The sequence below is a fragment of the Rousettus aegyptiacus genome, unplaced genomic scaffold (genome assembly GCF_014176215.1).
Source record: "Rousettus aegyptiacus isolate mRouAeg1 unplaced genomic scaffold, mRouAeg1.p scaffold_m13_p_1, whole genome shotgun sequence".
Classification (NCBI taxonomy): Eukaryota; Metazoa; Chordata; class Mammalia; order Chiroptera; family Pteropodidae; genus Rousettus; species Rousettus aegyptiacus.
The window spans coordinates 37,594,785-37,609,460 of NW_023416284.1; the positions used below are offsets into that span (position 1 = coordinate 37,594,785).

Here is a 14,676-nt window from a genome sequence, read left to right on the forward strand (position 1 = left end):
GAACCTGAAAATCAAATTTCCTGACATTCCTAAGGTTACACATTTAGTAAGAGGTATAAATTGCAGCAGATAAGCTGTAATGTCAGCACACCTGTGTCCTTACCTTTCTGATTCTTCAGCAGTTTTTTCTTGTTTTTCCTTTGGTACTAAAAACTTGGGCTTCCGAGCTTTTACTTTATCTTCATCTCTGCGGAGTACAATACTTTTCAGCAAGTAAAGTAAGACTGAGCTAAAAACATTTATGGAACCATTAGCACTTTCTGGGCAGTTATATTTTACAAAAAAAAATTTAGTCATCCAGAACTATATTTTGATAATCTATGGCAAGGTCCGATAGTAAATATTTTAGGCTTTGCAAGCCTTACCATCTCTATGGTAACTACTCAACTCTGCTGTTGAGACTGTATTCATAAAAACAAGTGGCAGCTGCATTTGGCCCACAGGCTGTAGTTTGCTGACCCCTGATCTTCAGTGATTCAAATTTGAAACCAGAAGCAAGAGATCAACCTGCTTATAATCATACTTCCTCTCCTTTCTAAGCTTCACTTTCTTTGCTTCTAATAGGGAAATATAATATTAACTTTCACCATGAGAGAAAACTAATCCAACTACTGTTAAATATTAGTAGAAAAAGATTCAAGGAGGGAAGAGGGTATTACAGAAAGAGCTAATACTTTTTGAGCACCTAGGTGTTGAGTCTTATTCTGGCATTTTACATATATTAACTAATATATTTTTCACAGTCAGTATTGCAACTGTCTTTTAAAGTAGTCATTCATAAAGTTTTACAAAGGAGGAAATAGATGATCACAGAACTATCATGGTCACAGAAATAGTAGCTTTAAACCCAGGTGCATTTGACTCTTAAGTTTATGGTCTTTTATCATACGTGCTGCTTCAAAACATTTTTTCTCGGATATGACAAAATTACCAATATGTCCATCATTAACATAAGCAAGACAGGATCTTACTCTACCAACCATTTGTATATCTCTGGTACCTGCACATTTGAACACTTCAAAAACTTCATAGGGTAAATTATAGCCACAAGGATATATGTCTCAGGAATTTGAAATTTTCAGGGACATTCTGTTACCATTCCCTTTCACATTGTGATCACAAGTATCCAACAGAATGTCAAGGACTCGGCATTTGACCAGCACTGAAGATGCAGCTTAGGGAGGGCTTTTAAGGAGCCCTCTAGAGCTTGTTGAGGGATCTCCTTCCATCCCTTTCTTCTTTTACTGTTTGCTGACTGTGGAGTTTAGAACATGGAGCTCAGCAGTTGCTTTTCTAATTGTCCAGTGGTCACTTGTTTTCTCTCCTTACTTTAGGTTCCCAGAAGGTGGGATCCAGACATATATTCCAATGTGTCTGGTGAGCTCAGCACAATGCTAGGCATACAGCAAGCCTTCAAAGACAACTGGTGCATAGACTTATTTGGAAGGAGCTAGAACTATGAGGAAGGGAATGGGCAAGGCAAATGCCTATTTGAAAGTTTATTTTCTTTACTGATAAAGCTACATATTTTGAGTATGTAAAAATTTGAAAGCAGTAGAAAAGAGACAAAATAAGCATAATCTGACCTCTCAAAGACATCTGTGTTTACTTCTAAACATTTTCTAAGTCCTTTTAAAAACTGAATTGAGAGTATACTATATACATGATTTTGCATTCTGCTATTTTTCACTTGTCATGGTATAAGCACTTCTCCCTGTGACTGGAAACTAGTATATATTTAGCATATATTTAAATATTTATGCTGAGTACTATATAATAAGCAAATTATTGGATATTTGGGCAGCTTTAAACATTTTATTTTTATAATATCCCTGAAATAGACATTTCTGTGCATAATTTTTTATGGGTCCTTTATTTTTCACTAGAGCTAGTTGCTTGAAGTCAAATTACTGTGTTAAATACAGGGTCTGGGCATTTTAGATACATATTGCCAAATTATTCTTTCAGGAAGGTCATACCAATATATACCCATGCTAACCATGTGAACGTTAATGTCAACTCATCGTGTCTCTGTTAACTTATTTTAGCTTTTCTAGTGATCTAGGTAGAGAGCTTATTAATTTGGCAAGATGAGGATTGTTATTGCCATATCACAGGTTAAGAAACTAAGGTTCAGAGAAGTAAGACAACATGCCCAGGTCTCACGAGTGTCAAGTAGTAGAAACCATTCAGTGCCCTTTTCAAGATTCCCTTCTTTTCTTCCTTCTCTTGCTGAGTGACTAGGAGATATTCTAATAAAAAGGAAGTGAAACATAAAGCAGGGGTCCAGATTATTTATCAACAATTTAACTCAGAGTGGTTTAGGCTACTCCTCAGTCTAACACCTACCAAGACATGACATTCAGACTAGCCAAACTTGAAAGAAAAACATCATTCTAATTCCAAATCTGCTACTTTCCATCAATGTTCTATCTGTTACAAGTGCCTTTAATAATTGGTTTCTCTAAGGCCAAACTATGGAAGATTTACTCTATCACATAAAAAAAAAAAAAAAAGAAATAAAGAGCTAAGTTACTTGATAAATACCATTTATTCATAAAATATTCCTTGAGTACTTACCATGTTTTAAATGCTATCTTAGGAACTGGATGATAGAGATGAAGAAGATACGGTTTCTACCAGAGGAATTTACAATTTAATAAATCCACTTAAGTTCTCCTGAAATATCTTCTCCATTTGTACTCCACTTGTACTACTGTAGAACACATTTTGATCATCTTTCACCTGAGCAATTGTAATAATATTCTGACATATCTACTTATGACCTTCTCTTCAAGGCATTCTATGGAAGAGTTGGATTTCTTTCCTAAAGTGCAGCTACAATTATAGTGCCCTCTTATGCAGAGTTCTGGACTTCCTCATAGGGCAGCATATTCTGAAAGGGTCTTCCCAATACCAAACCACCATATCCTGGATAAAACTTTTTGTTTTCTTTTGTCTTAAAAAATTGTTATACGTTACATTTAGAGTGAGCATTATGTATAGTATCCTATTAGCCTCCACTAAACCAGCTGAAACCAGACAGAGAACAGATTAGCAATACGCAAGCACAAAAGGCAAGTTTGTCCTGAGGAAAATGCTAATATCAGCACCACAGTATTTCAGAAGGTTGAACCTGAGGTCAAGGACAAGGTAGGAGATGAGACAGATTGTCAAATTGAATTTTTTTTAAAGCCAGATTCAGCTCTATGCAATTTATATGGGCACAGTGAATGAGAATACGGACAATAGAAACTTAAAAGATCAAAAATGTATACTCGGGAAATACTAACTAAAAGAAAGATCAGTAGTCATATAATTTCTGGGAATTAGACTCTAAAAAAAGAATCACTAGGAGAGAGGGCATAATGTAAATATTAAAGAATGGATTAGTCATCCAATTACTTGGGTTCGAATTCTGCTTCTAACACTTAACTATGTGAGTTTGAACAACTTCACCTCTGTGCCTCAGTCTCTCTTCTATAAATTTGTATTAAAACATATCTACCTCACAGGACTGTTGTGAAGACTGAATGTGTTAATACATATTAAATACATGAAACAGTGACTGACCTACATTAAAAGCTATATAAGTATTTTGTTATTAATAGTATTAGGAATAGAGAGAGCTACAACAGAAACATTCAGTTCACTCGAAGATATTTTATATTTTGTTTGTAACTAATAAAAGAGCCTCAGGATATATAAAGCAAAAACTGATAGAACTTTTTTCAGAACATGACAAATATACCATATTTGTGTGAGATTTCAGCCCATTTCTTTGGATCAAGCATTTAAAAATTCATAAATCTATAGATTTTAATAGAGCTAACCATACTTGATTTAAAGGACGTAAATTGATCCTTATGTCAAAAAGTTAGAGAATTAATATATTTCTAAAGTACACATGGAACATTTACAAAAATTGACCATATTCCAGGCATAAATCATGTCTCAAAACATGTGAAGACACTGATGTCAACTACTTTTTCCAGACCACAATGTAATAAGGAAGGAAACAACACCGGCATCGAATAGAGAGCATGGAAAAAGATCTTCAAATATATGGAAAGCTCATGTGACAAAGATGGTATTGTAGATCAATGGGAAAAATAGAGACTAGTTAATTACGCTAGCACATTTATTTCTATGGAAGAAAATTTAATTAGATCTCTACTACACTATACATACAAATATGAGAAAAATCTTCTGATAAAAAAGGAGTACCTAACATAAATAGATGAAGTCAGAGAGGGCTTCCTGGGAAAAGTAAAATCTGAATTCAGCTTTAAATAGTGAGAAATAAAATAGGTTACCAGGCAAAAAGCATGGCAAAGTGTTACAGGTAGAACCATTCGGTTTTTTTTTTTCTTAAATTCTCACCCCCATAATAGAGGTATTCCCCAACTATGTACTCTTCTCAACGTATACATTCTGAATTTTCTTTCAAAATATCTAAACAACCAAATTCCAATGTGAAATGAATGAATTTTATGTCTTCCTAAGCAGTTTGTTTTTCATTGTGAGAGCAAGGGAAAACCACTAAATGTTTCTAAGCTGGTGGATTGTTGGTTTTGTGTTATGAACATATCTGCACTTCTGAAAGTTTGGAGAATAAACTGAAGTAGACATAGGTCATTTGGGAAGTTGTCACGACAGTCTAGCTAAGAAACAATGAGAGCTTGCACTGTGGCTACGCAATAGGGATGGAAAGTGGGAGTGTTTTGAGAGTTATGGGGACAGAAGAGGGTGCAGGGCAAGAGAGGAATTGTTGAGGACAATGCCCAGGGTTTTGGTTGGGTAACTGTGTTGAAACAACACAGTTTCAACATTACCAACATAGAGATTAGAAGAAACGGGACCATATTTGGATGGGGAGAGTTGAGAGTATTAGTTATTATGGAATTCTGAGTTTCAAATAGAGTTATTCAGCAGGGTGGAGAAAGGAAATCTGACCCCAATGTAAGTTTCGATATCATTACTTTAATGATTATAATTAAAGCCCTAGATGTGGATGAGATCATTCAAGAACATATGAAGACAGACTAGAACTGACATAGGAAATCTTAGGAATACATACTTAAAGAGATAAATAGTAAAATTAGAACTCACACATATGCGCACAAAACCAAAAACAACCAAACAGGAGGAACAACAGCTAAAGATGAATAAAAAATAACATGAAAACCTGGGGGAAAATTAACATTTTTTCCTTCGAAGGATGGTATAATCGACAATTTAAGATATTATAGAGAAGCCAAGTAAAATAAAGACTTAAAGGTATCCACTAGATTTAACAAAGAAGTTATTAGTGACCTTATCAAACATAAGTTCTCTAGTGTGATAGGAACAGAAGCCCAATTGCAGTGATCTTGGAATAAAAGGAGGAGACCTGTATTTTCAGTCATTTAGTTGAGAGGGAAAGGACAGATAAGTAGCTAGAGAGGGAGAATCATGTTTTGGGATGCTTTCTTTTTTTGATAGATTATAGTTATTTAGTCTTTGAGAACAGAAGTTCTATAAGATAGCTCTCATTATCTTCCACATTGCCTTGTACATAAGACATGATTAAATAAGTAATTGTGTTGAAATCAGTTTCAAGTCTCTAGATTCTCATATAAGAAACATTCTAAAGCTCCAGTGAATTTTTAATCACCACTGTTAGATCACCTGTTATTTTCTTCCCTTCTTAAGGGAGTACCACGAGTTGACTTTTCATCAAGTATCCAAGGATCTGAGGATGGTAATTTGACCATATTTAACAAAACACCAGGAAATGGGTTAAAAAGCAGGGATGGTCAATAAGGTAAATGAACTTACTTTGACTCTTTTTCATTTATGTTCACGTCATCATGTATAATAATTTCTTGAGACCTAAATTCTAAGATCAAGATAAGATCAAAATAGTCCATAATTAGGTATGGTTTACGCAGTCCCTGGCTTCTCAGATTGCACACAATTATTCAGGTGCATCCCCAAGCCTGTTTTATCAAAATCTGATCATGTTCAAATTATGTCTTAATTAGGGTGATTTGGGTGTAAAATCCTTCAAGAGGCTGTGCGGCATAATGTCAAATGAATGAGCTTCATAATCAAAACAACTTGAATTTAAATCTCAGATCACTAAAGAAGAGATGTGGCTCTGGGAGCCTCCCTAAAAAGGGATAACACCTATTTCACTGGGATTTAAGAGGCCTGGTATATAGTAGGCACTTGAGAAAATTTCTCATCTTCCCCAAAGTCAATATTATTATTGTGTAAAATTTCATCTTTGATTGTAATATATCAGTTTTTTGTTAACTATGGAATGCAGGAGGGATTACTACTTCTCTTTACCTGCCCCAGCATATGCCAATACTGAGCAGTTTCATGCCAGCAGAAAGTGGATGTCACTTACCTACATCAGGCAATGAAATGGAAAATGCACTGTTGATTGACAAAAGACACAAAAGGTTTAAGGAAAAAAAACAACAAATATGTTCAGAATAACAGATTGATGACTAGGTTTCTTAATACAGAGGCTTCTAGGCAAAGATGTGAAGCAAATGTTTTCTTCAGCTTTGTTCTGATCACTTACCACTCCCTTTTTAAATGAGCTTATTTATGGCTTGTGACCAACTATACTACCTTTTCTAAGCAGACAACCTCAGGTTATTCCACAGCCATGCCCTTCTCCATCCATGGGATTCTCTTTCAGCCTTCTAACATTCCAAGATGTCATTCAGATACAGACAATGTGGGATAAATATGGTGAGAGAGAACAACCTTCTGGTGACACCGAACCCTGCCTATGTATATACGTAGGCCAAAGCAAGGACTTGAGGGGAGAATTCTAGGCTAGGTGGAAATGGAAGATGGTAAATTGCTAAATGTGAAAGGACAGTAGGCCCAGGTAGATTGTGTTGTTCTCCTCAAATCTCATGGGTAAGGAGATCACATGGAAGGAAGTATGATGTGATAGAAAAAAAAATCCATGCATTTTAAACAATAATATAAGTTCAGTCCACCAGGTATTTTGGGGACACTTGCCAGGCCCATCTGTTCCATATACAAATTGATCAGACAGAGTTTCTGTCCTGAAGTAGCTTGGGATTTAGTGAAGGAGACTGAAGTAAATTAATACAGCACTCAGATAAAAACATAATCAAGGAATGTCCAAAGGAAGAGTACTTTCGGAAAGATCAGTCTCAATTTCTTCATTTCTAAAATCCTAGTGCCTATCTTACAGTTTTATACTGGACGGGCATACCTAAGTGAATGTCCCTGGGACAGAGCAGATAGATGCTCAGTAATCCCCGCTGTTAGTTTGTATGACAGAGGTCCCCAACCCCTGCGCCTGTTACTAAATGGGCCACACAGCAGGAGGTAAGTGGCAGGTGACTTAGCGAAGCTTCATCTGTATTTGCAGCTACTCCCCAGCACTAGCATCACCACCTCAGCTCCACCTCAGATCATCATGCATTAGATTCTTACAGGCACACTGGTCCCTGATGCCAAAAAGGTTGGGGACCGCTGGTCTATGAGACCAAACTGGATGCTGTCAGGACTGTGATATGCAGGATGGAGTAGAAGAAATATGTGGTCATTGGAGTCAGAGCATTCTCACCTGGATTCAATTTTTAAGGGACTGTTGGTATCATGCTAATAATTTTTGTCAGAAGCATCTAACCTGCTAGGGCCAGGGTCTGATTTTAGGTCTCATTGACCACTGGAGCCAAACTCCCTTATCTTCGATGGTCAGGACTACAGTTTATAAACCCCGTACTCTGCTGGCTGTCTTGGTAGATCTACATCCTACAGATAATTAGACTTAAGATCACATAACTTTGAGACTTTGTAACTGAAAGAACTTCAAAATAAGTATAATAACAAAATTCCATGTCAATATATGTAATGACCTTGAGCAAATTATTATACCATCCCTGCCCTCATAATATGCAGATTTGTGTTTTTACCTATGTACTTAAATCTATAGATTAGAGAGAGAGGTACCTCCAGAGACTACTCAGTCTCCCTTTCATTGTAGACAAGAAGACACTTGGGCTGTATGAGTGCACAAAGGAATGTTTTGCCCATTGTTATAGACTGAATAATTGGAAGAGCTGAAACTAGAATCCAAAATCTAGGCCTCCTGTCTCTTTTTACTACCACTGAAAGTATAAATTTCCCAAACATTGGTACTTGGCCAGTGTGACCTTGGAAGGGTCTTTCCAGGTCTAATACTGAGATACATGGACTTTAGCTGAAAAGTTCATCTCCCCTCTCCACATGTTGCCCTTCTCAAGAGAGACAAATTAGAATAGGAAGTGTAGACAAATAAAACCACTGGAACTTGTGGGGATAAGAAAGCAAAAAAGGACGTAATTAATAATATAATGCTTAGTGGTAAGATTAAGACTTTCTCTGTATCCTTGTTTACAGCCTTTTTACGACAGTTTTTTCAACAGGGGCTGTCATTTTTTCATTAATATCTGTGGGTATGGTTCACTTAAAACTTGACAAGAAAGAGGCAGGTAATAACCAGAGCTTTTGGTTTTAGTTTCTGATATCCCCTCCACTGTTTTTGAGAATAGGATGGAGAACATCAAGCTGTGTAACTACCACGCCAGCACCACTAATCCTCTCATACAAAGAAATAAAAACTTTTTTATTTTTTACCTTATGTTTTCTTTTGACTTGGTTTTCTTCATCTTAAGTCTATCCTTTTCTTTCCTGAAGAACCTCTGCAGTCTTTTAAATGCTTCTTTTCCATCTAAACTAAGAGGAATCGGAGAATATAAACACACCATTTGAGAGAGTAATAGAGATGGAAGGCTGTTGGAGTAAAAAGGATCAAAGGCTTTTGTCTCATTTCTAAAATACACTCTAGTCGAGGAAGAGCAGGGAAATGCCTTGTCGACTTCTGTGCTCATTTTAATACAAATTTTCACCTACTGCAAATGGTCTCTATTTTGCAGAGTTCACAGAGCAAAGTCTTACTTTTAGAAGCTTATTTTACAAACTATACTAGAAATACATTATAAGAATGGCTCCTGAAATTCATGTTGCTGATTTTTAATTTACAGAATGATGTAATACAACAACGGTGATACACTGACTGCCCAGGTGATGAATAAAATTTTTCCAAATATGTTCTTGGTTTTTTTGGGTGAGTAGGGAGAGGGAATAACATACCCACATCATCCAGCTCACCATGGATTCTGTCTTTTCCCTTCACCCGAAACTTTTGTTTGTTACCTTTCTACAATGTGCCTCTAATAATTAAACTTAACAAATAATGCCCACTTGGACAAATATTATTCTTGATAACACTGAATTTTTAGATACTAAATTAAGCCCAAATCTCAATGACAGTCTTAGTAATTTGCAAAGACACAGATAAATCATAACCATTGACATCTTTCTAGAAAAAATACTATAGAATTGAAGCAAGTTTTATTGACATTTACTTCTTTCTCACTTATTTCCTAACACAATATCAAAGTCATCTACTCTGGAAGATGGAGGTTTTCTCAAAATAGAAAGCAGTATGATTCGAAATTTATAACATATGTAATTACAAGTATTCTATTGATCACCATGTGGTATTAAAATAGCTTATCTCTATTCTCTATGCAAATCCTCCCTAAGATGGTGAGGGCAGGCAAAGGAGCCACTTCTTAAACTGGTTTTCTTAGACTAACAGGAAATAGCATTAGCTAGGAAGCCAAGAAAGAGAGAAACTCACTCCATCTTTGAGTAGTTGCTCTTTGTTTTGTAGACATCTTCATACATTTCTTCACTATTTTCTTCTGAAATTAAAAACAAAACTTTTCATTCATTATAATGACAATAGTTCAGATTCATGTTAAATAATATTTATTGGATACCTACCAGGTGCTAAAAGAGTTTGATCTTTGTTATTAAGCATTTTTTATCGAAACATGCACATATTTTTATAAGCATATAGTAAAAATAATTAAACCTATATAAAACCTGATTCCAACTCTGATCTGATTTGGTCAATGCCCCCCTCCTGTGTATATTTAGTATATAATAATCAGAATCTACTAAACATCAGACACTGTGTTGAATTCTGGGGAAATAATGGAGAACTAATACATCTTGAATAATCTTTCCCTTAATAGCATGGCTTGAGCTTAGCCCGGCACATATGCTTTAATGGTCACAGATATACTTTGAGACTACCCTGACAGAGGATTTTCAAGTTCAGAACTTGACTCACACACAAGGAGTTTGGGAGAGTCATTTAACTTCTCTGTGCCTCAGTTTCCATTTTAAAATGAGGGTAATGTGTTTAATGATCTCAAGGATAGTTTCTCCATCTAAAATTCTGACATTCTAAGGACAGAAACAATCAGAGTAGCATTTGATTATTCCTCCATTATTTTTTTCATTCATTCATTTGACAAATATTTAAAAAAAATATATAACATGTGCCAGGCATTATACTAGGGGCTAGGAAAAATGGTAAGCATAAAGAAGAAAACCATCTAGGAGGGAAAACAGTCATTAAGCAAAAAATCACTTAACTATATTACAACCCTGACAAGTGCTATGAAAAAGAGGGCCATGATACTCTGAGATTATATACCAAAGAGAGGATTCCCTGGGAGGATAATGATTGATCTGATATAAGAAAGGTTAAGAGTCACTTAGGCAAAGGGGTCTGGGGAGGAAAGAAAATTCCAGCAAGAGGGAGTAGCATATACAAACATCCTACAGTGGGAGCTTGGAAAGGGAGCTAAAAGGTCTGCATGACTGGATCTCAACCATAAGGGTATGGAGAGAGAGAAAACAGGCCTCAGAGACAGGTAGGGGCAAACCACTCAAGGCCATTAGACCATGTTAAGGTAGATTGTAAAAGTATTGGGAAGCCATGAAAGTGTTTTAAATTAAAACATTCCTATAATCAGTTTTGCATTGTGAAGAGATCAGGAAGGAAGCAATTTCACAGTAATGTTCACTCCTACCCCCCCCCCCCCCGACAAGAGCACCATTACAGCATCTTTACCTTCACAATTCTAAATGGACTTATCAACACGTACCTCAAACCACTTACTTCCCTTAGCTTACTACCACCCTGCCCAATTGGTATTATTAAAAATATATATAAATCAAAGGCAGTTTTCATTTGAAAATTATAATTGTATTAATTAATGTTGCCCCAATAACTAATTTAAAAAATAAAAAAATAAAAGATAGTTTATTGTAAATCAGCCACAGAGCACTCAATTACTATTGACAGTTTCAGAAATATCTTCCTACACTTACCATTATCTGAGGCAAATGAGTTAGAGAAGTCTGACTTTAATCTGTGGGGAGAAAAGAAACAAACACTATTAACTTGTATTGCACCTTTAAAGTCTCACCACATTTATTTAAAGTCTCACCCCACTGCTGAAGATCTGGAATGTACTTACCCCTGTCTCCTAGAGTTCTCGACGTCATCGTACGTCTCCTCTGAGATGGAATTTGGCTTAAAGGCCCCTTGGCCTGGTGTTTCTTTAGTCACCTCCAAAGCCTCCACATTCCCACCTGTAAGGAAAACAGAGAAACCCCCTGAAGAACGACTGCTATCATAAGTACATTTACACACCAGCAATGGAGGCAAGAATAGGAAACAGCAGGTTACATGTGCCAAAACTGGATTATAATCTTGGTATGTATGATCCTTCGGCAAACCATTTCCCCTTGCAGAGGCCCTGTTATGATTCTCTGATGTTAGGATAATGATTAATAACACCTGCTCTTTAGGTGATTGTGGCAAGGACTTAATGCATTTTTATAAAGGGTGCTAGTTACCTAGTAAACCGGTAACTCCTCTCTCTGCCTTGATGGTTCTTCCTCTAACCCCAGCTCTCAAATGGTGAAGTCCTTCAGGGTTCAGCCCTGGGACTTCTGTATCTACCCCTAGATGACCTACTTTTGTGCATTTCTTTCCTTAGAGTACAATTTCTTAGAAAAATCGATTGAACACATGTCAACATTTAATATTCATTAATGTTTGAATAAGCCAGAAGATGGTTTGCCAGGTTGTAAAATGTATTGGGATTGTTCGCACAAGTAGCTAGTTAAATGCAGGTTGCTGGTTTATTTCACAGAGCTGTAATTTTGTCATTACCATAAAACTGCCAGCTTTTTGTCAGTTGGTATAGATTGATATTTAGAATATGGGTGATTCAGATCCATTTTCAGACATGAACTATTAATCAGAAATAAGTAGTAATACATCTGTAAATAAACGATAAGCAAATTGAGTTGTGCCTATTAACTAGGAACCAACCCACAAGATTTTATCCTCTGACAAGAAATCAGTTAGCATATAGGCCCCAAACTGTCTCAATGAATGTCAGCTCCCAGAGGCATAGGGTCCTGCTCTTTCTTAAGAAGTTATCAGTAAATTTCTTCAAAACAGAACAAAGATGTTAAACACACAGGTGCCTAATTCTTAGTTAAGGACAATTTTTTTACTTTCTTAATCCTTTTGGCTGAGGCAAATGTAAAAATTTGTAACTTCATTTTAAAAACAGAGTCAATGCCCACATTTATACCTCTTAGACATCTCTGGTGAATTCTAGACACTCCATCAGGCTTAGACAACCATTTCCATTGGTTGTCTAAATATATTACATTCCAAACCAAACTCAATTTCTTTGCAAATTTGCTCTTCCTAAAGTCAGACCCAATTCAATAAAAAGTTGCAACTCCACCCTTTCAGTTGATCCGTCCAAAACCTTGAAGACATCCTTGCCTCCTTTCTCATTTACTACCTCCAGTCTACTTTCATGTCACATCCTGAATCCAAGGACATCTCAACTCTAGTACAGCACCCTCCTCCCAGCTATCATGATCTCTCACCTAAATTCCTGCGACAAACTCTTACCAAGCCTCCTAATTTACCTTTCTACGTTCTATTTTCAAGACAGCAGCCAGGATGATTCTGTAGAATACAAGTAGAGTCATTCTGTTCTTCTACTTAAAACCTTACATTGGCTTTTAAAATCTCATTTAGCGTAAATGCCAAAGTTCTTGAGATGGTCTGAAAAAGACCCTACCCCCTCTGGCTTTTTGATATCTCTGTCCTCATTTCCTACTATACCCTGTCAGACGCTCTGCTCCAGTCACACTGGACTTCCTGCTTTTGCACCAATACAGCCAGCAGGTGCCTGCCTCAGGATATTCACACTTCTTTCCCTTTCTCACCAGGACATTCTTACCCTAGATACATATGACTCACTTCCTCATCCACTTGAGGTCTTTGAGATCATCTATGAGCTATTTTATTATTTATTATTATTATTATTATTATTACTTATCATTTATTTGGTGAGGCAACCCTTGGTTGACCTCACAGATTGTAAGGACCTTGTCAGCTTACAATCCCTTATTTTTCATTTTTTTTACGTCTACAGCACCTGGTCTTCCTAGGTGGCCTCCCATCCAAGTACTAACCAGGCCTAACCCTGTTTAGCTTCCGAGATCAGACAGGATCAGGCTTGTTCAGGGTGGCATGGATGTAGACCATCTATGAGCACTTTAAAATTACAACTTCCACTACTTCCACCTGCGTCCCTAATTCTTTTTCCTTGCTTTATTATTTTTTTCCATAACATTTACTACCACTCTACACAGTAGATATTTTACTGTTGATATATTTATTATCTGTCTCTTCAGATCAGAATGTAACCTTCCTGAAGACAGGAAGTTTTGTCTCTTTTGTGTACTGCTATACCCTTAGCACCAAGAACAATGCTGGACACATAAAATGCACTCAAATATTTTTTTTCCCTAATTTTCTTCAATTTTTTAAAACAATTTTTTATTTTTCAGTTAGTTGACATACAATATTATATCAATTTCAGGTGTGCAACATAGTAATTAACATTTATATAACTCACAAAGTGATCACCTTAATAAATCTAGTACACTTTGACACCCTAGTTATTACGATATTATTGACTATATTTCTTATGCTATCTTTATATCTCTATGACTATTTCATAACTACCAATTTGTACTTCTTAATCACTCTCCCCTCTTTACTTCTCCCCTCGACCTCCCTTCCCCATCTAGTAACCATAAAAATGTTGTCTGTATCTATGAGTTTGTTTCTGTTTTATTTGTTCATTTTGTTTTTTAGATTCCACATATAAGTGAAATCATATGGTATTTGTTTTTTTCTGATTTATTTCATTCAGCATAATACCATCTAGGTCCATTCATGTTGGTGCAGATGGCAAGATTTCATTCTTTTTTATGGCTAACAGTACATTGTATATATGTATAACTTTTTTATCCATTCATCTATTCATAGATACTTAAGTTGCTTCCATATCTTGGCTATTGAAAATAATGCTGCAATGAACATTTGAATGCATATGTCTTTTTGAATTAGTGTTTTGGGTTTCTTGGATAAACACTCAGAAATGGAATTATTGGGTCCTTTTTTGTCTCATTATAGCCTTTGTTTTAAAGTCTATTTTGTCTGATATAAGTATTTCTATACCAGCTTCTTTTTTCATCTCTTTAATTTCAGTGTGTGTTTTTCTATCTGAAATCAATCTCTTGTAGGTAGCATATGTAAGGCCCTTATTTTCTTATCCATTCAACCACTCTATGTCTTTTTATATGAGCATTTAATCCATTTAAAGTAATTATTGATATGTAGTTATT

At 35.9% G+C, this 14,676-nt stretch overlaps 1 protein-coding gene and 1 pseudogene across 5 annotated transcripts in view; both read right to left on the minus strand.

Annotated features, from left to right (window-relative positions):
* Nucleotides 1-14,676, minus strand: part of FYB2 (FYN binding protein 2) — a 94,936-nt gene that overhangs the window by 6,112 nt on the left and 74,148 nt on the right. For 4 of the 5 annotated variants that reach the window (XM_016159918.2, XM_036234456.1, XM_036234459.1 and 1 more), the window contains exons 10-14: nt 11,424-11,538; nt 11,275-11,315; nt 9,728-9,791; nt 8,659-8,757; nt 104-187 (exon numbers count right to left, since the gene is read on the minus strand). In XM_016159918.2, coding sequence (XP_016015404.2) covers nt 104-187; nt 8,659-8,757; nt 9,728-9,791; nt 11,275-11,315; nt 11,424-11,538 — 403 coding nt within the window. Of the gene's footprint in view, nt 1-103; nt 188-5,820; nt 8,758-9,727; nt 9,792-11,274; nt 11,316-11,423; nt 11,539-14,676 lie in introns of those variants that run through there. The other variant, XR_004955102.1, reaches the window with a different exon arrangement.
* LOC118606598 lies at nt 13,407-13,525 on the minus strand (annotated as a pseudogene).